We start from the raw sequence: 26,461 nt of genomic DNA, 5'->3' as shown, positions 1-26,461 counted from the left end.
GCCGTCGCAGCACAGCATAGAGGTTGTGCAGGCAGTTGCACACTCTTGGTTATGTACTCTTGGTAGTATCAAGAGTAGACTACGCTGTACGCTGTATGACTGTACTCTTGGTAGTATTTTATTATCATCAGGGAGTAGTGTAAACCCGGGAGATGACCGTACTGGCACATATCCAGACATACGTCCTCTGCGTCACATGAAAGAAACTGAGACTGGTGGAAGATGCAAGCCTCGGTGTCGCATGAAAAGAAAAGAAAAAAAACCCACTGCTGTTCCTAAATCTTGTCTCTCAGCCTAGAATTTTGCTGGCTTGCTTGGCACGTTCTTTGGTGCCTGGTGTTGCTGTAGACAGAGATCTCTCCGACCCATTCGGAGAAGACGGTACGTTGCCTTTGCTGCAGGCTGCATGCAGTGTGGGCATGGTCAAACTGCATGCAAGAAGATACACCCCCCCCCCCCCCCTTCCCCCATCACTGACCACCGCACGACTTCCATAACTCGATGACCATGGTGACTACTCGTACCAGTAACTGCGACAAGTAATTCCTTTGTCTATGATAATAAGAAAAGTGGGCAACGTGGAGAGTGTCCCGGGCTAAGAAATGAAAAAGGAATGTTAAGTTACAAAGCAACAGTTACAGTATTTACACTCTAATAGAGGTTATAACATCATGTATGGCATTGTTAGTTCTGATATTGATGCAGCAGAAAGAAGTGCGGCGGCCATTGTCCACTCCGACTTGCATACCAGGTATGTGACATGCATGGCAATAGCAGCATGGAGTACAGCTGCAAACGAAATCACCGTCACCACTTGGATGAAGCAGGTGCGTACATGTAGTGCCCAAGCAAAAGACACGTAAAGGAACGCAGAGCGCGCACTTGAAAGAACTGAAAAGCAGCAACAACAAGTCGGCCGCAGCATAGAATGTAACTGGCATTTTGCGGTGTGGTAAGGTAGACTGATAAAATCTGATAGAGCAGCAAGATGACAGAAATCCACACAAATAATTAGATGGTTGTCAACATGGGTGAAAACTGAAGATGGTTTAAAAGGCAGATACTAATCGATTGGTTAAAACAGATGGGATAAAAGTTTAAAATCAAATTAAAAATCATCTTTATTATTCTTTCCTCCTCGTTGCGGATACCATAGCAACTGCCAACTTACCATGGTTCGCGAGAACATACAGTGGCCGGTACTAGTAATCGCATTGCTATCTACGGGATGATGATGGTGGTGGTGGTGGTGGTGGTGGTAATGGTAGTGGCGACTTGCATCTAAGCCAAAGCCATGGCCAACTCAGTTGGTTGACTGGGTCTTGGCTTGGTCAGCTTCAAACTTCTCATATGCATTGACATACTGTTCTACTGCAGACCACACCTAGCAGGCACAAGCACAGCAAGAAGGCAAACACATAGGATGACTACATGGAAATGCCTAGTACACAGTCAGACGTAGGAGCTTTTCCACACTCTGCGCAAACTAGTCGGGAGTAGTGATCGCTAATGCCAAGTGCACAATGCCGCTTCTCTGCAACACAGATGCAAGCCTGGCAGCTGACAGTGGCACAGTCATGTCATACGGAATCGCCATAGCCCACTCAGCAGTGTGAATTGCCGCTATAAGTTAGTTGTAATATTAACTGCAATGCGAGCAGGTGCACATTCACAGGTATACTAGTACGCGTTAGGGGTCGTTGCAAACGTTTTTTGTCGTCTCTGAAACGAACATCGTTCTTTAGAGGGGGGGGGTGCGAGCGCGCAAAAAAAACGCAAATCGACCGATACTGTACATGCATGCGATTTTCGTCGTCCAGCATAGCAAGCTGCGTTCGTTTCAGAGGGAGGGGAGGGGTCCGAGTACGAATTATGACGTAGCAAGTCGATGCACGACAAAAGCTTGAGAATTCTGCATGAACTCGTCTTTGTGGGACGACAAAAAACTTTTGCGACGACCCCTTATGACTTGTGATAAAGCGGATGGGTTATGTGATACATGGATTGCGGCAAGACAACTTTCTGTGATAAATAGGATATTGACCTCGACGTTGGTCTAACGTACATGCATGCATGTGCATATGGGTACTTCTTATACTAAAACACACACACACACACACACACACACACACCACACACACACAGTGATACAATAGTATAGTAATAGTAGAACAGACCTTATCCTGGCGCAGGAGCGTAACGGCAGCCTCAATATCCGGCGTGAACACGCGGTCTTTGTCCCAGGGCTTGACAACGGTGCGCACCAATTCCCAGACACGTTGCAGCGGTTCAGTGCTCTTGATAGACTTGCTTTCGTTGAGGAGATCGAGTGCTTGGCAGGCAGCAAGCAACTCAATAGCAACAACTGTGTGCCAAGGAAGAAACAAAGAAAGAGATGAAATATCAGAAGAATAGTCAGATAACGGTATATAGTCGAATGCAGAAGAAAGCAGACTTTAGTTGCTGGGAGTTGACACACTAAATGTCACTGGCGAGTGAAGACATGTGTATGCGTGTATGGAGGGAGGGGCAGTCACAGGATCAAGACTCCAGTGACTACTACCTGCAGCAGTATTGTCCTTACCAATCTCTACGTGTTCCACCACAGTCAGGGCCTTGCGCGCAGCAAAACCACCCATGGAGACGTGATCCTCAGTGGCAGCAGATGTCGACTGCGAGTCGACGGAAGAAGGATGAGTCAGAACCTTGTTCTCTGACACTAAACAAAGTGATAGACAGGCAACCAGACAGACAGACACACACCATGTACCATGTATACGCCCGTCGCAAGAGAAGCACGCAAATCTGCAAATGCACTGGATGTGCACCCACAGATTTTCTCTTTATAGCAACGATAGCGGATCTGATTCTGATTGAAACAGATCAAGACAAGCGCCAGATAACTGTCTAATCCACACAACTGGCGAAGCCATGTGAATCGACCCCCCCCCCCCCCCCCCCCCCCCCCCCCAATGCACACCTGGTCTACACCACACGGAGTACATCGGAATAGGACGGCCAAGACAGTTACCTATGCACACCCTACACTTGCTGGGGTAACCAGTATAGACAGCACGCTGCTTTGATAAAAGCAGACACTAGATGCACTGCTACCTTGAAGTGAAATTGGAGTTATTTTACCAACCAGCCTCGGCAACTGGGTACTGGGAACCCAGGGCCAACAGACGTACCAACAACCTCAGCCATGAAATTATAGTAACGACACTGGATTGTGGAGCCGAAACTAGTCCAACTTCCAAAAATGCTTTGGCAAGAGGGTAGCCTTCCGACAGGTTGGAGACACACACACACACACACACACACACACACACACACACACACACACACACACACACACACACGCGCGGATAAAGCAGGTATTGGTCGACAAGAATAACATCACTCTCAAAACCTGACAAGAGTTGCTGGGTTCGGATTCGGAGATACTAGTGTCTTGATATTGAAGTATCAGAACCAAGAGTACCTACCCCCGCACACACCCTGATCAACTAATACTTTCCTGATCGACTTTACCATCATCCACGGTCATTTTGTACGCACCCACAGGAAAGCAATGGCATGCATGCACTAGTACATGTAGATCAGGGATCATTGGTTGATATGCACTACCAATGGGCATAGATATGAGCAGCACACTCTATGGCCTAGTATGGGTGCTATGTACTCTTGCTAGTCCATATGCACATTGCCAGTATACTCTACTTGAACTGTCTATATGCATGTGCTCTTGCCAGTACTTGAACTGTCTATATATGCATATGCTCTTGCCAGTGCTTGAACTGTCTATATACATGACTGGACTCTTGCCAGGTATAATCAGGCATGGCGACGGCCTGGCACGAGCAAAACTTCTCCAGGTTAGTCATGTCTCTCACCACAATTGTAAGCCTGCAGTAATGCAGATGTGCGAACTTTACTTTTACTTTACTCTTGCCAGTAGACTCTAGATGAAGTCATGAATTGTCACTGAACTTACCCAGTGCTGCCGCAGTGCAGTGAGCAATCATGAAACCTTGCGAGCAAGAAAACAACACAAGAAAACAACAGAAACAAACGAACAAACAACAGCACATGGCTCAGTGCATAGTCCCTTAGCAAGCATTGGTCATGACCCAATCGAGTACAAGTGCATGTTCTGGCACCGCCAGAAAAATCCAGATTCTAACAGTCTTCAGTATCACTATGCCCGAAGCCTATCAAGATAAAAGCGCAGCTGATATTGCGCTGTTTGCCCTGACGAGCGCTCGGTGGGCAAATATCCATGATACCCTCCCTCCTAGGAGAAAAGATATTGATGATCTCTTCCCACTAGTTTTAGAACAAGCATTTTTGCCGATCTTCTGCTGTACAGAGCACATGCAGGACATCTTGTTGGAGCAATAGACACACAGCTGCTTGCAGTTTACATGTACTTCAAACATGTAGCACGATTGGCTATCTCCGTGGAGGTTCTCATGTGACAAGGTCAGAAGTAAAGAAAAGGTACGCTGGCTTTCTCCACTGCATGCACGTCGGAAATGCAATCAAAACATTCGTACTCAGGCTCCACCAGCAGGTGTGGATCTGCTGGACTCACCCTTGTACTCATGATAGATTCCACACACATATACAGATACACACAAACAAAGACAACGAGATGCTGTTTCTGTTGTACAAGCAGGTAGCGAGGACAGCAGAATAGGCCAAGTGCCACTGACAGAAGCATAAGAATGTAGCTAGCAGTCACAGTTCACATTTAGTAGCCAGCAGTGACCATGCAGGGTGCAGAGCGCAGGGTGCTGCAGACTTTGCTCACCAGAGTTCAGACCACCGTTGTTCACCAAGAAAGCTGGCAGATCACTGTACGCTGCAGACAGCAACACAGACGGACAAAGCACAGGAATGAATTCTCTGTTGAATCTTGGGAAGAAATAGCTACACACTACCATGTCATACATGAATTGTCCCAAAACAGGGGAAGGGGAAGGGGATGACCTAACGTTACCCTAGAAGGTAAATGGTGGACGAAGCAAACACGCACGCACAGTCGCAAACACATCACTTGGATCAGACAAGCCCCCTCCCATCATCAATGTCCACCCATGCCAGAACAAACAATGCTCCCAATATGTCGAGTCAAGAGATGGTTGACAAAGGTACTTGGTCTGCAATGCACTGCAGTAGTAGAATCACCTTGGACAGCAGGAGGACAACAACTTACATGGGTTGCAGAGACGCTCGATACGCCGCTCACTGATGTTGGCAATCTCATGAATACCAATGGCTAGATAATCCATTGCCTGCAGACAGGCACAAATAGTAAAAGAGGATTAGAAGGCCGCGCCATGAATGGGCACGATTGCAAGGGGAACAGTGAAGGGAGTGAGTGCTGTGACTTCAGTCTCAGGCGACTGAATCATCGGCAAGCCGTATCCACCCAACAGTAGATCATTTAGTCAGCCTCTAGGCCTAAAGACTCACTTTGTTACTTTTAGTTGTACTCCTCCCCTTTGCACCCTGGCATGGTGCATTGTAGAGTTCGCGATAGCATACGATACTGTTATGCTAGAGTACTTTGCCCTTAACGCCTCTTGGCTTCTATTATACCATGACTGGGGAGTATAGTTCTGAGATAATGCACACCTTCTGATTGGCCATCCCCCCCCCCCCCCCCCCCACATATAAAACCTTGTTGCATAAAACCCTGTTGGCGTTCGTCCTCTTGCCTTGTCTACCGCTCCTATCCTCTTCTACGTGTTCTTTGTCATCTGCAAGGTACCTGTGTGCCTTGAAACGGAATGCTCGGTGTGCTCAGCTTGGCTTAGTCGCTACTGATAGGTGATCATGAATATCATGTAGATCATCGGTGATCACGACCGAAAAGATGATCAAGGACATGAAGGGTGTGCTGTGAAAGTGCAAGAGGCCAGCGAGGGGCGAGACACGCCAACCCAACAGGGCCTGGCAAAGGCGGCTGCACTCTCTGAGGATGTGGGTCGTCTGGTCCTGGCCCACGTCACATTGATTGGCAGATTCTGACATTGAGCGACAGGACATATTCCCACTCGAGGGGAAAACGTAGTGTTCGGCACTGGAGGAGACAGGCACCAGCATTGCAAAGGCTGGTCAAGCTACATGCTTGCATGAAATCTTGATTGTCAAAGAAATTAATGCAGGAGTGTACACTCTTTAGTCTTTTATCATACTTCTGCCAAAAACGACGCAATAAAAAAATTCTGCCTTGGGTGACCCATCACAGCTGGAGATAGGAGCCATACCCTCTTGATTATGGACAGGGGACAGGCTGCAATGTCAAGATAACGAATAGTTACACACTGGCCATTACGAGTCTCCAATCAGCGCACTCAAGCATAAGGTACTTATTCACCAAAGGCATGGCAAGGCTTGCAACATGTATGATGCACTGTACCTTAGCAGGATACTCGCCATGGAAATTGCCTGCGGACACAGTGACATTTCGCGAAGACAGCACCATCTGTAGTGGCAGATAGAAATCAAAAAAAAAAAACAGCATGAAAACATGACAATCTTTTCGAATATAACAGCTTCATGCACGTCAACAAGTAAGGAATGCTTACGGCAAATCCGCCCTCCTTGTTCCAATACAACAAGAACAAACAAAAACAGAAGACAACCCACAAAAAAGTCTTCCGAAAGATGCCGTACAGTTACAGTTGTGTATGCTGCATGCACATGCACATGCACATGTCATCTGTTGAAATGGTGCCTTTCCACCACTGTACTGTAAGCCAGTCACAAAAAAAACATTGAGGATTAGAGAACAACATTTTCTCCTCCCCCCCCCCCCCCCCCCCCACACACACGCACACGGTCAAGTCTACTTTGTCTTGAATTATAAGTTGAATACTCACTGGATTGTCGGTGGCACTGTTCAGTTCAGTTTGGATGAGGGTATTCACGAAATCAATCGTGTCATTGGTAACTCCATGAACCTACCAGCAAGAGTACATAATGTAGAGACCGCACACATAGAAACACTCCTCAGCAACAGATCCAACAGTTATACTGCTACCACTAAAATAGCTTGCTACATAACAGCTCACTCTGCCGATATCCATAGTGGCCCAATACACAACTTCAAACAAATTGCCGATGTACTAAGATGTGACTTTGGCAGCAATATTAGAAGTTTGTTGCTTATAAAGCTCGTGACTGATTGAAGACACTTGGCTGGCAAACGGCTAACTCAGTACATCTTAGCTCGGACTGTCCCTCGCACGGACGTGAGTCCAGGTGATAAAAGATGACAGTGCTGTGAAAGGCTGACGACCCCCTGCACCGGTTTATGACCACTCCATGTGTAACATTGACTGGTACTGCTGCCTGACGCTCACAGGGTGTTTGCCAGGCTGGACACAGAGCATGTGCTGTGTAAGTTGGTATCCCTAGCTACGTTTGAGCTGGGGAAGCACTAAAGCAGTGCTCTACAGAAGGAGCACGGATTTCGCTAGTGTACTCAAGCTCAAGTGATGAGAGATGAATTCCTTGAAACACTGCGCATTGAGCAGGGCATGGTGCTTTCTTGCAGGTTTGCAGAGTGGAAGGTTCAGTATGCTTCGCGTGTGCTCCAGAAAGCAGTCACGAAACAGCCAAGTGTCCCCCAGTCGGTAGGAAGCACGAGCTCAAACGTTAGAACTTCTGCCACTGCACGGTTCAGAAAGATGTTTCGAATCAAATTTGCTTTTCTAAACTTAGATGGACGGCGGGCATGTTGTGTTGGTAAATGGCCCTACGGAACCAAGCATACCTGTGGTGTGCAGCGTAGACTGTACGCATCCTGGACGCGTGAGCATGTAGTGTGAGACTCTGTACAGAACAGGCAATACGAGAAGTGCTGATCAGCGAGAATACGAGAGTAATAGAAAGAAGGAAAATCAGGCGAGCATGCGCTCAAGTGACTGGGGACTGAGTCAACACGGCAAGAAACAAGTGTAAGTCGCATCCAATCTCCATCACTACATTGGGGGAATAAGGGAGGCTGGCCTGGTTGGGCATAACCAACTCGCGTAGCTTCTAGCGGAGAAAGCCAACAACGAAAAATGGCCGAGAAAATCCGTTCATTGGGAGCTTGTGCCAAAGTAGCTATGAGAAATGGGTTTCAGCAGTCATACGTGCACGCCATTAGTGTTTGAGAGAATGCCGGTGTTGCACATCACTGCGCTGCAGTATGGCCATGGCTTCAAAAATAGTCCGAAGCTCTTTTCCAGTTAAATGCTGCAAGGCCGTGACAAATCTTGTGAATTTTTACATTTCCTCAGCAGTGCCTAGAAGCTTCGTAGAAAGGGTGATCGCCCTGTTCAACAGCACGAGCCATCCTAACCAGGCACGCGCACTGTGAAAACCGTGAGAGGACCTCGAGTTCCTTAGTGACAATATTTCATATCCAGCCACTACCAGCGGCGTAACCAACTGGCAAACCCAAGCATGCCCAAGTGAACGCAGGCAGCAGCTCTAAGCTCGGCTGAAACTCCGAGGGAAGATGTTATTTCAGCTCCAGATGAAACGTATACGTGGTACACATACACACATGCATACACACACATACACACACATACACACACATACACACACACACACACACACACGCACACACACACACATGTGCGTGCACGCACGCCCGCGCACACACACACACACACACACACACACACACACACAAACACACACACACACAACTCTGTAGCTATGACTCTGTGTGGTCCAAAGGATATCAATCGCTGACGGACTAGACTATAGCTCACCAGCAATGGCTGATGGATGGATGTCACTGTTCAGTACGGAACGCAATCGTCTGGCTACCAGCTGCTGGCCCTTGTGTGGACGTGCAGCATGGACATCTATGCACACACAACACACGCACACAGCACACAGCCCACATACATACATACACACACAGCACACAGACAGCAGGGTCAATGGCATACAGTACACTGTGATGATCAGCAATTCAGCAAAAGATGACTAGCTACTAGCAAGAGTACATAACCCCCAAGAGTGTGCAACTGCCTGCACAACCTCTATGCTGTGCTGCGACGGCAGAACTTCACATCACGTGACATGGTTCAAAAGGGTATACTATGCTGGCAAACAGTGCAAAGTGACCACAAGAGACTTGTACCCAAAGCTGGGTTGCGTACAACCCTGTATCTATCATGCACAGAGTGTAAATAATGTGTACGGGTTCATCACGTGATGTGCAGTTCTGCCGTCGCAGACCCCATAGCTGGAGTTGCACACCCTTGGGGGTTATGTACTCTTGCTACTAGCTACTACAATTGTAGCTAGAGAGGGATGTGGGTACAGTCAACCTCGTGAACAACAAGCCTGGCTATAAGTATAACACAGACACACGCAGGCACAGTGCAATGCCAACGGTCTAAGGCTGCGTTTACACGACAACCACTGCAGCATTCGACTTGCTGTCCTACTGTGCAGCGGACATGGAAATCCAGTGGATCGACCGGGGCCGGCGCCCTCAGCGCGTACAGAACGCTGCGTGCAGTGCACATGTTGATCCGATGGGACCAGTGCGCTGCAGCGCATAAATGCATGTGTGTCCCGCTTACCCACGGCCGCATGGCCAGCGCCCTGGGGCCGCTAGACGAGCGACCGGATTTCCATGTCCACAACAGTACTTGCGCCATCACTTAGAACACGCAAAGCCAGCTGCCCCTGCAAAGCAGACAGCAGTCTTTAAGTTCTTTAACAAATGAACCGACACCAACCGTAAGGCCCGGGTCCAGTACCAGCACCAGCTGCTTTGCAGGACAATGCCATTATTATATATGTCATGGCAACGACACAGCCATGTATGGAACTGCAGTGTACATACTGCGGTATACATACTGCAGTATATGTGTCAGAAATCAAACTGTCAAATTCCACGCACTGCAATCCAACAGGACAAGGTGCACTTACCGGCATCGAATGCTTTGTTGGTTCCACACAGTGCCTCCAGTGTCATTGCCGCAACAATATCTGCCTGTCTCGCTATCCGCTTGGCTCGCACCAGAGCTAAAAGACACCGAGGACATACAAGACACAGTACAGTGGACATACAAGACACAGCCCAGTGGATAGATGAGACACAGTGGAGTGGACATACAAGGATCAAACCAATAGGTTGTGAATAGGCCAAGGCACACTACAACTTGTACAAGACTCACCGAGGACCGACAAGGATCACACAAACCAATAGGCTTCGAATGGCCCAGGCAGCCGAACAGGAAACTTCTTACTGTTGCTTCTTGAAGTACATGTACATGTTGAATGCATTTCTATTAGAATTCAGGGCTATCTAGAACGCATAGGTAATAAAAAAGACTTTTGTAGTATAACCTGCAAAGCAACGTGCACATTGCTCCTCAGAGCTCTGCTTCACAGCTTACAAGCCTCTTGTACGGGCAAAATTAACACAATGGATGTCGGGGGGGGGGGGGGCAGAGGGCTCACTGACGGTGGTCATGAAACAGGCAAGAGTTCAACAACGCACACAGACACGCACAGGCCTTTGAAACAGGGAACTGGATAACCATCACTGCTCATTCGCACATTGACATACCTTCAGATCCAATAGCAGTGATAAACTGGGTGCCATTGATCAAAGCGATTCCCTAGCGAGAAGAAAGAAATCAAAGGGCAAAGTGCGACACTCCACGTCTGACACACAACAGCAAAACAAACAGAAGCAGCTGGAGACCCATGCACACATCTCTTGTGTGTGCCAAATCATCCCAGTCAAGTCTGCCAGCACACACACGCACACACACGCACACACACACACACACACGCCCACAACCCCCCCCCCCCCCCCCCCCACACACACACATACACAGGTACATGCACACACGTGTACACACAGTGCTAGCAGACAGAGCGACTACATACCTCCTTCGCTTGGAGACTGATAGGCTCAAGGTCATGGGACTTGAGGATCTGTACAAGGCAAAACATGTGCACATGCGCACACACACACACACACCATTGGACGCCCATCGCCGGAGGCGATGATAGCGATGCTACAGCAGAAGCCATAGCAACTTGTGCTGGGATTGCACCATTCATCAGCTTGCAAGGCTGAAGAATTGGCCGCCACTATTCAGCCTGGTCTACACCACACAGCTATTCACACACACACACACACACACACACACACACACACACACACACACACACACACACACACACACACACACACACACCACACACAAAGAAAAAATAACAGCTGTCATAATACTTCGAAGTAAATTAATTCCCGAAGCTATATGTTACTTTAGTAGCATCTGGTGCTAGCCAGGGTCCACACCGCTTTATTTCGTATGTGTATGTGTGTGTGTGTGTGTGTGTGTGTGTGTGTGTGTGTGTGTGTGTGTGTGTGTGTGTGTGTGTGTGTGTGTATGTGTGTGTGTGTGTGTGCGTGTTTGTTTCTGGCGTCGGGCACGCCTGGCGCTATCCCAAGGAGATGTCTCCATGGATGATTGGCATAGGACTTCCTTTCAGTTCCAGTGCATATTGCGGCATATAACCATGGCAAGACGAGCGCTGATTGGCTGAAAACAGGCCCCCGTACTGCACCATAGTATAAGTAAATTTTTGAGGTTGCTTGAGCAAGAAGTTTGCCTGAAGACTTGCATTGTAGGTAAGGGCATTCCACAGTGCGGTATGCAGAGCTTGACTAGAAACTGGTGCAAATCGCTGGTGTCAAAGTAAAACTGTTGGAACTCGAGCATTCCGAAGTGCCGGGCACATACCAGTAGGTAGAGCGCAGTACGTACGATGAGTGAAAGCCGCTGCTGCGAAAGTAAACCAGCTCACGTCTCGCTCCCGTCTCATCATTGAGTTCAGTCACACCTGTCGAGGAGAAGGTTTGTTGCTTCGCTGCTAACAGTTATCTGTAAGACGTCTATCGCAGGACACCTACGAAGGGATCGTAGAAAACTTAAATACGAAATGTCTAGACAAAATTCTTATGGAAATTCCGCTGCTGAGGGCTGCAAGACCAGGAGAAGCTTTGTACAGCCTATCTTGTCTTCACCGATCCTGCTTTGCCAATCCCTTGCAGATGCACATTCAGCGCTGGCAGATGTGCAGGGCCTTCGCGCAATCCTCGAGCATGTCGTCATTTCCAAGAAAGACATGGTGGCAACAACAGGCATCGTATTCTTTGCCGAGGAATGCCAGTGTTGTACGTAGTTTAGCTGCACGCTGTTCACACGCTGATTGCATGCTGTCTGCACGCTTTTTGCCTGGTTACTGCTAAGATTACGTGTCCGTGCCTGGGTACGTGCCTGGGTCCGTTTGGGTTATAACTCATGGCCCTGCGCCGTTTTCCTGGTCTTCCGTTTTCTGTAGTCGTCGCAGCTCCTCGTGTTGGGTCCGTTTTATTCTCTCTCTCGTGGTTTTCTGCCCTTTTGTTACTCTTATCGTTTCCGTTGTCCTCCTGAGCCCTGCTCCTTTCCTTTGTCCTCTTATTCGTCGTTTGAGGCCAAGTAAACCGTATCAACCCGAACAATTCGTTGCTCTGTCTGACTGGTCGCGGGGGCTCAGACAACATTTGGCACCCAATAAGGGACTCGAACCCTTGACCCTCAGATTTGTTGCCCTATTGGCAACTGGCGCCCAAAACCTGTTCTCGTAATTTTGTAGGTAGCAATATGTTGAAGTTCGGAACCGCTGCCAGTTGTTTGCTCTCTGTGTTTTCTTTTCTGTTAAGTTTACGCGAATATGCTGATCCATCTCGGATTTACTTCGTAGCTACTGGCCGCGAATGTGGCAAATCGTCTGCTGTAACGTCACCTCCCGCACCCGCAACACCACCACCTGTACCGTCGGCAAACCAAGACTCTCTCGCGGTGGAGTTCCGGCGTGTACGTCGCCGCTCCCGCCGGGCTCGGCACCGCCGGCGAGTACCAGGGCGGAAATCAGTGGAAACCGTCGCTTCCCGTCCGGCTTCTCCCAGCCCGGGAGTCATGGTGGAGGATTCGGATGCGACTGACGTAGTTTATTTGGTGGATATTCATGTTGCTAATGATCTCGAGTGATTGCGCATTGTATTATTATTTAGGCCTCGGGGCGGTTGGGACGGTGAGGACATGGGTATTGGTGTTGTTCAGATAATTTAAGAGCCAAGGGCCATACACAGGTTGAACAACTCGCTTAATGACGACATCAGTGTGGACGGGTTTTTTTTGCAGGGTTTTAGTTTAAGGGGCTACGCCACACTGGTGCCGTCGTTAAGTGTAAACCCACCTGGCCCATTAGTCACTTGCTCAACCGTTCCCTTTTTCACCCCTCCCCTTCTTAAAGATTTGTTGCTTTGTAAAGTCTCAGGAGAGACTTAGTTATCTTAGGGCGGAGTAATGTTGTACGTAGTTTAGCTGCACGCTGTTCACACGCTGATTGCATGCTGTCTGCACGCTTTTTGCCTGGTTACTGCTAAGATTACGTGTCCGTGCCTGGGTACGTGCCTGGGTCCGTTTGGGTTATAACTCATGGCCCTACGCCGTTTTCCTGGTCTTCCGTTTTCTGTAGTCGTCGCAGCTCCTCGTGTTGGGTCCGTTTTATTCTCTCTCTCGTGGTTTTCTGCCCTTTTGTTACTCTTATCGTTTCCGTTGTCCTCCTGAGCCCTGCTCCTTTCCTTTGTCCCCTTATTCGTCGTTTGAGGCCAAGTAAACCGTATCAACCCGAACAATTCGTTGCTCTGTCTGACTGGTCGCGGGGGCTCAGACAACACATGCACCAAAGCAAACTTATCAAAAGGCATTCTGCACCTATAATTATGGTGAAATTGAGAGTTGAAGCATGTGTTTTTTTCTTTTTGTTTTCTCATTGGCATGTACACATTTTAATAGTACATTCAATAACCAAAAATGAGGACGATTGCAAATCAGATTCTTGATGAAATACCCATCCGCTATACATCACAAATCCTCTACAAATTTGACGATTTAGTGAAATTGTCATCGCCTATACAGTCAACCTACCCTTATAACGATAACCTCTATAACGATATTTTTCTGCCAAACCAAATCACTCCATTGACTTGTGTACACAATGCCTTACCTCTATAACAATATTGCTATAACGATATTACCCCTATAACGATATAAAATGGGCTGACCAATCGACATTTTCCATTTTATGACAATATCTAGCAGGGAATATGTAGATCCCACTATCCAGGTAGGGCAAGCTTCACTTGATAAGTCGCTGGGACAGGACGAAATGCACCCATTAATTGGGGCACCAGTGGGCACCTTGCTGTGCACAGAATGTGCACGTACGTCATGTTTTTTATGCTATGAAGAGTGTAAAAAATGAACGAAATCCATGCATTATGACGTATGTGTATGAAATGAACCAGTTACCCCTATAACAAAATTACCCTTATAACAATATTTCTTGGTGTGACGCAAATATCGTTATAAGGGTAGGTCGACCGTATCTCAAAAGTAAGCATTGAGACTCCGTTTTATTTTTTTATTTCGCCATTTGCATACACTACCTATTAGCAACCGCCCACCAAATTTTCAGAGCAATAGTTAATTTTTCGGAAATAGGCGTGAGCCACCTTTTAAGGTGGCTCGCGCCTATTTCTAAACTCGTCTTCTGCGCAGGTCAGCATTTAAACGGGTCCTGGCAGCGTTAGACCCGCCTGTTGCCGTGAATACTCTTAATCTCAGGGTCGTGGGTTTGAGCCCCACGTTGGGCGCCGCTGAAACACCGGTCGTCCCGGGTCTGGACTGTTCCCCCGTTCCCCGCAACAACACGACGCTCTGACTCATTGGTTTTGGTATCAAATATTATATTATTAAACACGACTTGTGGATATAGGTTTGCGGAAGAGCGGGGAGGGGGGGAGACAACGAAATCATAAATGACTAACAGTTATAAACAGGCTAAAGGGCGAACAGACCGAAACGACCAATGAGCGACCGGTACGTACAATGCACGTGACAAGAACCAAGACAACGACACCGTGGACGAATCACACCTCTCTCTCTCATACCCAAGCCTTACTCTCACAGCGCAGCGCATGCTTCGCACAACCTACGTATGTGCGACAACTAGTAGACAAGCACACTCTCACAGACGGAAGCAGAATCTCATCCTCTCGAACAACGCGTACTCCCACAAGCCCCACACACACCATATTCGTCACTCATCACGCCATCCACACCACGTACACCTACATACACCACACTCCATATCTGGCACACATCACACCATCACCATACCCATACGCACATCGGACCATAATAGGACACCGGACCGGACAACACAGCAAGACCAGAGACAGCAGCGTGTGGAAATAATAAGCGCGTCGAATTTCGCAACAACTGGACAATGCCTTCAATGAGCCCTTCAAGCACCACGTGAAGCATCTGTTCAGTGACTGGTATGCACAGCAAGTGAAGGCAGACCCGGATGCAATGCACGCAAACATGTTGATGATCTGAAGATCAACTTGAGGATGTCCGTTGTCAAGCCCATCCACCTACAATAACTTGTGCAGACCATCGTTTGGCTGAAAACACGGAAGTCTGCATTGGTCCGTGGGTTTGTCAAAGCGAAACCTTCTTTCTTTCTTCTCTGTCTTTTACTTCCACCTTCTCTTTTTTTTCTTTTTTTGTTCAGCACAAACCTAAATTCACCAGTCTCTATATATATATACTAGTCCTGGTGGTGACAGTCAATTTTTTCTTCAGACTTTTCCCGTTTGTGTCTTTCCCTCAAACTAGTCAAGATATATACTTGTATATACTAGTATATATATATATATATAGTGCTAGGCCAGCTCAGTTTTATCACCTTTATCACCTTTATCCTTTATCACCTTAGTACCGCGATCCTTACTGGCTATGACACTGAATCGGATATGAGTTGATAGCGCCCCTAGCGCTTTCTGTTATCCTTGTCCCGCCATACTGGGCTTTAAATAGTGGGTTATTTTTCTTGATGTTCATATCACCTGATGAGTGCCTGAGATGGCATGAAACTTTAAGTTGTGACTGATCAAGCCATCTGTTGTTCTGACTAGTGTATATACTAGTATATAAATAAAGAGGGGGGGGGGGGGGGTGACTTACTTCTGCTGCATCTCCCCAGCCAGTCTCAGGACTCCACATCTTGCCTTCGCCCATAAGCCCAAGAGCAAGATGTGAGAGTGGAGCAAGATCACCGCTAGCACCTACAGTGCCTTTCTCTGGAACGTACGACAAGCAGGACTCTGGAAAGAGAGAAGAAAGAGAAAGGGAGAGTGAGAGAGAGAGAGAGAGAGAGAGAGAGAGAGAGAGATAGAGAGAGATAGAGAGAGAGAGAGAGAGAGAGAGAGAGAGAGAGAGAGAGAGAGCGCACGATAAGAATTATAATTATACTAGTGGTGAAACGAATATTCAGATATTCGTTCAGTTGTCACATTCGAGTATTCGTTACGTCATTTCGAATGCAGTGCATGTACACTCATGCACACCAAATACAGTACAGTGCAGTGCATGTACACTCATGCACACCAAATACAGTACAATACAGTACAGTGCAGTGCATACCGACTGCCCTCTGAGTCTCTGACTTCGTACTGCATGCACGCACATGTATGCGCATACGGGACTGCCAATGTTGCACATAACATGTATGAACTTCGAAGTAGCCTTATGTAGCAGTACCTTTTATGTGGCACTACCATTCGTCATACCTAATAATAATGACAATATCCAATCAAATGACTGAGAGGAGAGCATGTATATACACTACATGTAAACAGGCGACTCAAGCCAATTCAGCACCTGCTCCTTCAAAGGTATTCACAAACATGTCAGGGTGTATGAGCATGTCCCACGGAAGGAGAAGACTAGGCACAGGGAGAATTCTCCAGGTCTATATACACGTGGTGCAGGGTACTGGTTTGATGACTCCCTGATGTTGACTCTCAGCAACATGAGCAATCTCTGAGCACTATGCAGACACATACATGCAGCATTTCCCCTTTATCATGTCCCTCGGTCGATTTTCCTCGTTCGTGGATGCTGCATGATGTAGTCTTCTGCCACCCTTCTGTTATACATGTATATTATTCGTGTTCGGTCTGTTCTGTTCCTTCATTTTGTCCTTCATCGTTACTTTCCTGTTTTTTTATTATTTATTTTTTGCTCTTTGGTGTTTTTGTTTTGTCCTCCCCTCTCTCATTTTTGTACGGACACGTGGCACAGTTTGGCACAAGCGAGGTGGGCAAACCAGCCCACTACGCGGATGTGCTTATAATAATAGTAATACATGCAGTACTATTGCTACTGAAACCAAGACAAACTCACTGTTGAACGCGGCCACCATCTTGTTCACAGTTTCCAGACGAATTCCGCTGAATGCAAAAAAGGGAAATTTAAACAAGCGTCATGACCCGCAAGTGAGTGAACCCAACACAAGACACTGGTTTGCTCCAGCAAGCAGTCAGGTGCAAGTATCCTTCGAACCTCCAATCTACATTACTACATAAGGTAGTATCTAGCATGTACTGAAAGCAAGAGTCCATAAACAAGAGTATGCAACTGTGATCTCTTTTCTATGGGCCAGATGCGCGGCGCGCTGCCTTCATTACATCATTCAGCTGCAGTCCGCGCACTGCGGAAAATCAAACACCGCACTTTTCCTCTGGTTTGAAAATGAACTTTCGTACGGAACTGGAGTTCAAGCGCCAGAATTTAGAGATTGCGTAGGTACTGGAACGAATCGAGCAAAAACAGATGGGCTCGTACGAGAAATTGTGAGTTTGAATGCATGCTTTCAGAGCGTGATGAAGGCAAGTTACGTAATGAAGGCAGCGCGCCGCGCACTGACCCATAACCACAGTTGCATACTCTTGTTTATGCACTCTTGCTGAAAGTAATAAACAGAAAAAGAGTCCAGTAACGAAAACTGTTTTCGCAGTCATCATCGTACTGAAAAGCAGGAAAGCATGCATGGCGACGTTCTTGTGGAGCAGTCCGCCTGACTGACTCTCGCGTGAGCCATAAAGTAAATAGTTTTAAGAATGCACGCAATATGCGAACCTGTATCCCTTGCAGAGAATGTTGATACGCACCGCAAGAAGTCGACGCGTCTTCTCCGGACTGAGAGCCTTTCCGATGCCTACAAGAACAGAATGGACACCACCCATGTATCAACAAAAAACTTACTTGTAATACCTCTGGACAACAGCATATTTAACGAGAAGAAAAATTAAAATTCTTGCAAAAGAGAGACGTCCGGATCCGTAGGAATGACACACTAGTTCGGGATCAAGGAAGCACATGCAGCTACTAACGCATTGATACGTAGATCAGACGCACCCCCAAGTGCTCAAAGACAGAAATTTTCCATTCACAGCATCCCTGCCATCCTCACGCCAAGTTACAACTTGTCAAGGCCGCAGCACGGTCAGAAAGGTGCTCAATTTCCAAGCAGGATGAATACCTAGTACCCTCCTAGACCACCTTACTATAATACGTTTGTTCACCTACTCTGGGATTGTAAGTATACGCACTCTGAATGTGATACAAAGACTAGAAAAGGATTGCAGTGCCAATACAATACCGAAATGCACTTACCGGCACAGTGAGAGCGAATAAGGTTGTCCTGCAGCTCGCTGCGTGAAGAACACAAACACCGCACGCAAGCGAGCGAGCGAGCACACACACACACACACACACACACACACACACACACACACACACACACACACACACACACACACACACACACACACACATGCATGCATGCATGCACCCACAGAATGAACCAGTCAATATAACCGCTAGAGCTGACATTTCCACCAGCACATAGTCAGTCATGCCAGAATACAGAGTGGAATAGAAATACTATGGCATATGGCCACAAACCCCAGCTTTGCCTTATGATGGAGTACACCCCGATCCCATGGAGGTGCATTTTAAATATGCTTGGTGTTACCCTCCCGAAAGCGAGGGGCTGCACCTGCTACACAAGTGAAGCCACAGCTGCACATTCAACAAGAACTGGCCATCGCTCTACATTGTACTGGGACATACTGACAGTAAATCTGACCAGTCAATTCACTCTCCTAAGAAACATGGACTGGATGGTAAAGTGAGCAAGACATGAGAGATCGCCCGCTAAACAGGGCATGAGAGATCGCCCGCTAAACAGGACATGAGAGATCGCCTGCTAAACAGGACATGAGAGATCGTCCGCTAAACAGGACATGAGAGATCGCCCGCTAAACAGGACATGAGAGATCGCCTGCTAAACAGGACATGAGAGATCGTCCGCTAAATAGGACATGAGAGATCGCCCGCTAAACAGGACATGAGAGATCGCCTGCTAAACAGGACATGAGAGATCGCCCGCTAAACAGGACATGATAGATCGCCTGCTAAACAGGACACGAGACATCGCCTGCTAAACAGGATATGAGAGATCGTCTGCTAAACAGGACATGAGAGATCGCCTGCTAAACAGGAGTGTACCTAATCTATAGAGACCTACCATACTTTGTCACCAGTAATTACTGTCTTGGCAAATCGGCCAAATCCAGTCGACACTCCGTATACAACTGGAACACACAAACGATGCACACAAACAGGAAAGCAGAGTGAGCAGCAGTTACCGTGGCGGCTACATGTAGAACACAACCGTTGCCATCGACAACAACAGCAGCAGCAGCAGCAGCAGCGCTTCACACAAATGCCAGAGCTGCCCAGGTTAGGCCAGAGCTGGGCTGCATGAGCACGCCCTCTGACCTGTATACCGGTAGTCATCGATGGAGAGCTACATGCGTTGGTATGCGTTGCCAGCTGTTATCCACTACCTTAAACCAACATACTAGTAGTAAAAACTAAGAAGTGCAGAAATCAAGTTTGATGAACACAACAAGAACTACTGTAGTACTGTAGTAGCTATTGCTTACCTCGACCTTCCTCCACGATTTGATCAATAACATTGCGGGAGCTCTTCACACGCTCAACAGCAGCATCTGTGACCTAGCACGGATACACATACACAGGCTTCAGACTTGTTACAAGCAAACAAGTGCCCTAGAGTACACACAAAGTCCCGACAGTCCAGATACTACCGATGTCCGAAAATACTGGCCAGGTATTTAGCATCTGTTCTCGAGGCTTTGGCCCCTACAGTAAGTTTTCATTTTAGTAATGAGCCATTGCAATACAGGGAAATCGTTACTTTCTATTCGCAAGTCAGAAAATTGCCTGATATTCTCTTCTCCTTCCCTTGAGTGGCACGAGGCTGCTACTATGGTTGGCCGGCTGTCAACAATGGAACTTAACGCTGAAATTGATGTAAATTTGAAAAGGAGGATCATTTAGTAAGGGAATGCCTTCATCATCCAGCATCAACACACACCGACACAGACACACACAGACACACACCGGCAGACACACACCGGCAGACACACACAGACACAGACACACACACAGACACAGACACACACACAGACACACACAGACACACACAGACACACACAAGCGTCCACATTGGAACAGTCTCATCGCCATTTTCTACTGGCACACTTACTTTGATCTTTGTTTCACCAAAGCCCAGTGCCACCAGGTTTTCAGGTGTCAGAGTGTACCCATCCAGCTCAATCATCTACACACAAACAACAACAGCATAGACATGTTTACAAACAAAATAACCATCACTCTGTGAGAGTGAAGCATGGCCATGTGTACACGTTCATGGACATCCAGAAAGCATGGTCACAGCATTGTAGAGGACTAGAATGGGGGCGGTGGCCAACCGATAGCAGCACGTACACGCACACGCACACACACACACACACACACACACACACACACACACACACACACACTAAAACGAGTATGCTGGATATGTATGACATATGAAAATGACACTGGTCTCCGGCACATGATAATAGTGCATGAATGACTTGTGTACACAGTAAAGCACAGTATACATGTACATGCTGACTAATGGCTCTGTGACATCTCCTCTACAACTGTGTTGTAACTTGTCTAAGAAAGGCAACTGACAATGGACATGCAACATGACTGCGCATTCACAGCTTCACACCATTGCAGGTTTCCACACAAGCCACAAGTAGGCAGGCAGGCAACGTAGAACAAGCTTGAACTGCAAATACTGTAGCAGCACCAGTAATGAAAGTACATATGCACACTGGCCACCGTTGCACCTGCCACCATTAGTCCATTACTCACCTCGGGCAATGTATCCGGCTTAAGTCCTGCATCAGTGGGATCCATTTTCTGCATGAACAGAATGATACATCGCCACAGATTACAGAGAAAGGGAGTGAGACGATGAAGAGGTAACAAGTCAAATCACGAATAATACACCGCCGCCTCCCCGAACCATGCATTACTCCCCAACCAAATGAGCTCCAAAAAGGCCATGCCATTTTGAACTGTACATGTTGCTGCCTAATGGGGAACTTGGACATCATCACATGAATACAGCGCAACTTCAATTGGCAATATCTGATGAACAATTCACTTCAACCTCCTCTGAACAAAGTACATTTGATCTGGCAGCAAAAAGGATTATCTTACTGTTGGTTTCACACATCCACTACAGTACTGCCGGGCGCCGAAGAACGGCCAGGCTAGAATTTCATCAAGCACAGCATACCAATGTATACACGAGGACTCAACTGCCCATCGACTGTAGTACTATCATGGAAATAAGAACGGTCTAGGCTAGGAATGAGGAGGCTGACCCCCAGTTCTTCGGCGACCGACAGTACTGTATTTCGTACCAAACATCCCATTATAATAAATTTAAATTTTGCCACTATCCGGATTTTTTTAACCAATTTTACCAATTTTAATACGCCCCTAACCAGACGGGAAATTTGCATTTCGTGAGTAACCATGGCAGTCATATTTTTGGTAGGTAGCATGTCAGTTTATTGACCCAGCGGCACGTAAGTTGTTCATTGGTCAGTGCCCTGGCAATGGTCATGTGCCATGCCATACTTGATAGAGCATTCACACGACGTGCACACCCACGTTTATTGAACCATTTCCAAAGATATTTGCTCGCATACGGCAGGTCTGGGACACAGGCGTGCACCCAAGTCGTGAACTTGACCAGGGCCCTTGTGCTCATGATTATATTTTGAGCTCGAGCAAAAGTGTCGGGAACTGGAATTCCCGCCATTTTCACGAGATCACGATGGATATATTGACGCGGGCAAAATTTCCCCAGAACCGTGGAACTGGGTCACGGTTTGCAAGTGACTTCATGGTCGCACGTCGTGCGAATGGCCTATAATCCTTTAGTTGTGTTAACACAGTCGTGACAAGTGAAACCCGGGGCAATGCTCAATCAGTACAGCGCCATGAACGGATTTCGATTACTTTGTGTTCAGGTGTGAGGCCGTGCGGCCTTCGGCGCTGCAAGTGTACATTGGTCTGCAATTGAGGTGCCACATTAGTCGTGCATGTGCTTCGCACATTTTTAAAATTTGTAACATGGAAAAATGTGGGCACAAGTTATGCGATCCAGCCCACCAACTAAACTAGACTTTGAACAGTCAAGACGTGCACAATCTAGCACAAAACTGACAAGTTGGAAGGCCATCGGTTAGCGCTGTCGAGCAGTGCTCAAGCTGACTTTCGTGCAGTGGAATTACAATTTTTCCTTGGCTCACCATTCTGATCAGCTGAATTGTTGAAACAATTATTTAATTATTTTGTGATTTTTTAAATGTACAAATCCACGTGCTTTCACCACGTGCTTTCAACAATTAAAAAAACAAGAGCTGAGAGATAAGCTTACGGATAAGATACGTTACATTATTACCACTGTAGGAGTACAAATGAATGAAACATGAACATCTCGAAGATACAGCTAGCTACAGCTCAGGTCTAGTGGGAATTCACTTTTATGTGACGGGGTTATGGCGTGTTGGATTAGCAGAGTATACTGATGCTTTGATCGATGGTCACACAATTTTCATGTTGAGAAGAAGAAAAAACTCACCAGAATTGAGAGATGAAGCGCTGATTCGTTCGTGTCGAGCAGAAGAGCCGCGCTGCTGATGACTCTAGTTGTTGTTGAGTGCACGGCCTGATCACTGGTGGCGCTTGCAAACACTGAAAGTGAAACAGCCGAAGAGAAAGACCACGGGCCAACCGATACTTGATTCCGGCAGCTTTGTAAAATGCTGGAGAATGCACGTGTCGTTGCGTGCACACGTGTTGCGTTGCCTTTGAAAAAGCGAATGGGGCGCTATTTCCAAGTGCACATCTAGCGTTGCACGCAACTCGTTGCCGAACCGTTCGTAGATCTACGTAACGTCGTGGATCGAACAACACGGTACAAGGCCGGTCAGGACAAGAAACGATCTCGTGCTGCTGCTGCTGCTAGTTGTACAATCATAAATAATGGTTGACCTGTGTCAGTTTGATGTCCGACTACAACAAAAACTTTTAAAAAGTACAGGTAGATTTACCATGGATGACACCAACAGGCGCTATATTACTAGGCAACACCGATAGATCTAGTACAGGTTTTATCAGGTTCATCAGCATGCAGATGAGTTTAGTGAGTAGAGCTAGAGCAGTAGAGGTGGGTGTTAGCATGGTTAGTGCTCGTAAACTAGTACATGACTGTAGTAATCTCTGTCTGACACTACGAGCTAGCTCTTTGTCTGAGTGAGAAGTGCATGCCGGCAGCACAGCGTCGCTTGTGCCCACGCGTGCTGCGAGGCACAGCGCTGCGCTAGCTCATTATGATTAGACATTACGGAAAGCTCCACATCGCCATCGGCCATTCATTGTTTCTTCGAGTTCGTACCATCGTCCACACGATCATGTGGAGACGGGTCGGTGTGCTAAATAAACTGTCCGCAGCATGCATGATCATAATACTAGAGGCCACGTCTGCGATCCAGGACAGGAACATGTCAAGGACAGGGCTTGAGTTTGGCTTTGGTCTTGTTCAAGTTGTTGTTTATTTTTATTTTTTACTTCGCAAGGCCAAACGGGCGATCTTGACTCTTGGACTTGGACTTGGGTGACACAGCTGTCTGCCTTGGCCTAGATAAAGACCAAGGCAGGCGGCTGTCAAAAATGCAGTGCTCATGGGGGTGTGCGCAGGGTGTGTTGGTATGTAATAGCTAGCATGCGCAAGGGACAAGCAAGGTCCAGTCACAACACAGTACTTCACAAGTGCTGGTTCATGCTATTGCTAATCATTCATAGGTCACAACCTGTTTTTGATACTGGAATGACGGCGTCCTTGACATGATGACAATGTCATTGTACATCATCCACCGCGACCACCAGCGTCAAAAACAGGCTTTCGTTCAAGTGACGCCGCGATGGTGGCCGCCGAACCTGCGCCTGCGGCTAGCTTCCATGATGTGGCTCACCGTGCATGTCGCGGCCTCGAGTCGCCGTGTAGGTAATACTAGTACATGTACTAGTACTTCGAAGTAGTATGTTAGAGAGAGAAGAAAAGAAGACGAAGATCTGCAAGCCCTCATGACTTGTAGTTCCTTCGTCAGCTGGCCCAACTAGGTTGCACTCCACCATGGGTCTGTGTTGGCACCAGGTTCGGCAAGGGTTGCCTCGCGTTCCGGGTCGCCCAACTGTGGAAGACCTTTACTTACCCAGCGATATCCGTGCCATCTCCACGCTCCGCCAGTTTCTCGCCAGCATGATCCCGCACACCCTTAGCTATAGTAGTACCTAGAGTACCAAACGTCCTGCATGAGTGCTTGATCCGCTGGCTTAGTTTCTCTCCACCTCCATTATCCCTCCCCAATTTCATTGATTTACTGCTTTTTATCTGCATTCGCCACCTTTTCATTGGGCAGCCTTTGCCCGTTTGGCTTGCGACACAACAAGGTCGCAAACGCGTGATTTGCAGATCCTCCCGCCCTGGATACGCGTCTGCTCCAACCATCCATTCATGTCCGGTTTTAGAACCAGTGCTGCCAAAGTTTCGCGACGCGCAACTAACTTAGTTACTTGCTGCCAAGACGTTTGCAGGGCTAGAACGCATCCATCACGAAAGACCAGGGATCCGGGAGTTGGACAAGTAAGTATTTTAAAGTAAGTAGTTAGTTGACCCGTGATGACATAGCCAAAAGCAAGAACTCCAGTTCATCTTCGTCGCCGCAAACATGAATACAAGACCCGAAACACTTCTTTCACGCCGTCGGAAAAGATTGGAAGCATGATCATGTGATGCATGCATGCACGACAACGACACCAAACGCTACAACAAAAAGTACAAGCATGAGCGCATATGACGCCACAATGGCACAAACATGGAGCTCAGTCTCAACCCGTAGCCAAACTGAGCCGCAAAGGCTGAGGGTTGGGCGAGCGAATGGCAAGAATGCGACGTGACCACAAGGACAACTATTGTTAGTTCAGAGCTGATATATGGTATAGTACAAGCACATGCATACCATGTCGCCTGCATGATCAACCAAGCGAAGAGCGATGTCGGGAAGATATCCAAGTCGATTCTGGAGAGAAGGGTCAAGGATATCGTTCTATTCCCAATGGTTTGGGAGGCTGGGAGACAACGAAAACAGGGTTTTGTTTGTTTCGGTGTGGTAGAGTTTTACCTGTCCATTTCGGAAGAGCTCTTGTTAATGACATTACAGTTTGCCGGGGGCTTCACAACGGTTCCCCCACAAGATGAACGCACGATTCCTCCATGCCAGGAAGTCTCTGCTGCTTCGCCTGGGCAAAGAATGGAGTAGAATTTAGAAAGGGAAGAGGGGTATTCGATGCCACTATGGGATGCTATGATGGACTGAGGTAAAGTGTGCATGTCGCTTTTGTGAGTTTGGTCGCCCGCACACTGGCTCTTATCGGTGGTGTACAATGACGATGGCAATTGGCATTGGCCTCTACCGTGATGATGGGCTGGCAGTACTCAAAATGTGTCGGGACCGGAAGTAGACAGGATCAAAAAGGACATGACCTACTCGTACTAGTATACGTCTTCGAAAACCTAGGCCGCGCAGGATTACCATCCAGGCGAATCTCGGTTGACCTCCTTGACATCACTAAACATCGATCAGGCAATATCCGAGTTCTTATCGACCATACCGGAAGCCAAACGATCGACCACTGTGCAGTGTGCACACCATGTACCACCTGCACCAGTCCAATGACGCACCAGTCATCATCCATGCAGAACTAACTTTAATACCCTCGTCCATCAGCCGACGACTAGCCGACATTCCAACGGACCGAGAGACATTCCAGGACACGTCCTAACTGTACAACAATGCACGCAGACTGAGAGATAGCGGATATACGGAGACCGTCCAGTTCGTGGAAGAACGGAAGACGGGGCGAAAGAAGAAACAAGGAAGTCGAAATCGGAATGTCACACGGCTAACCCACCATTTAGCAAGAGTGCATGTGTCAACGAATAT

At 47.5% G+C, this 26,461-nt stretch overlaps 1 protein-coding gene across 1 annotated transcript; it reads right to left on the bottom strand.

The window, feature by feature from the left end:
* Positions 1 to 515: 515 nt before the first annotated feature.
* Positions 516 to 23,457, bottom strand: LOC135805332 (histidine ammonia-lyase-like). Its single transcript, XM_065319353.1, has 22 exons — positions 23,038 to 23,457; positions 21,252 to 21,299; positions 20,587 to 20,661; positions 19,961 to 20,033; positions 19,540 to 19,606; positions 18,624 to 18,661; positions 18,087 to 18,165; positions 17,352 to 17,398; positions 16,131 to 16,270; positions 10,930 to 10,977; positions 10,604 to 10,655; positions 9,961 to 10,056; positions 8,784 to 8,879; positions 7,790 to 7,848; positions 6,894 to 6,974; positions 6,431 to 6,496; positions 5,222 to 5,300; positions 4,817 to 4,867; positions 3,998 to 4,033; positions 2,585 to 2,719; positions 2,178 to 2,365; positions 516 to 1,384 (listed from the first exon to the last, which is right to left on the bottom strand). Exons 2-22 carry the CDS (start codon positions 21,294 to 21,296, stop codon positions 1,304 to 1,306), a joined length of 1,632 nt encoding a protein of 543 aa, XP_065175425.1. The 5' UTR covers positions 21,297 to 21,299; positions 23,038 to 23,457; the 3' UTR covers positions 516 to 1,303.
* Positions 23,458 to 26,461: the final 3,004 nt, after the last annotated feature.

The sequence above is a fragment of the Sycon ciliatum genome, chromosome 1 (genome assembly GCF_964019385.1).
Source record: "Sycon ciliatum chromosome 1, ocSycCili1.1, whole genome shotgun sequence".
Classification (NCBI taxonomy): domain Eukaryota; kingdom Metazoa; phylum Porifera; class Calcarea; order Leucosolenida; family Sycettidae; genus Sycon; species Sycon ciliatum.
This window is presented reverse-complemented; position numbering and strand designations above follow the sequence as displayed.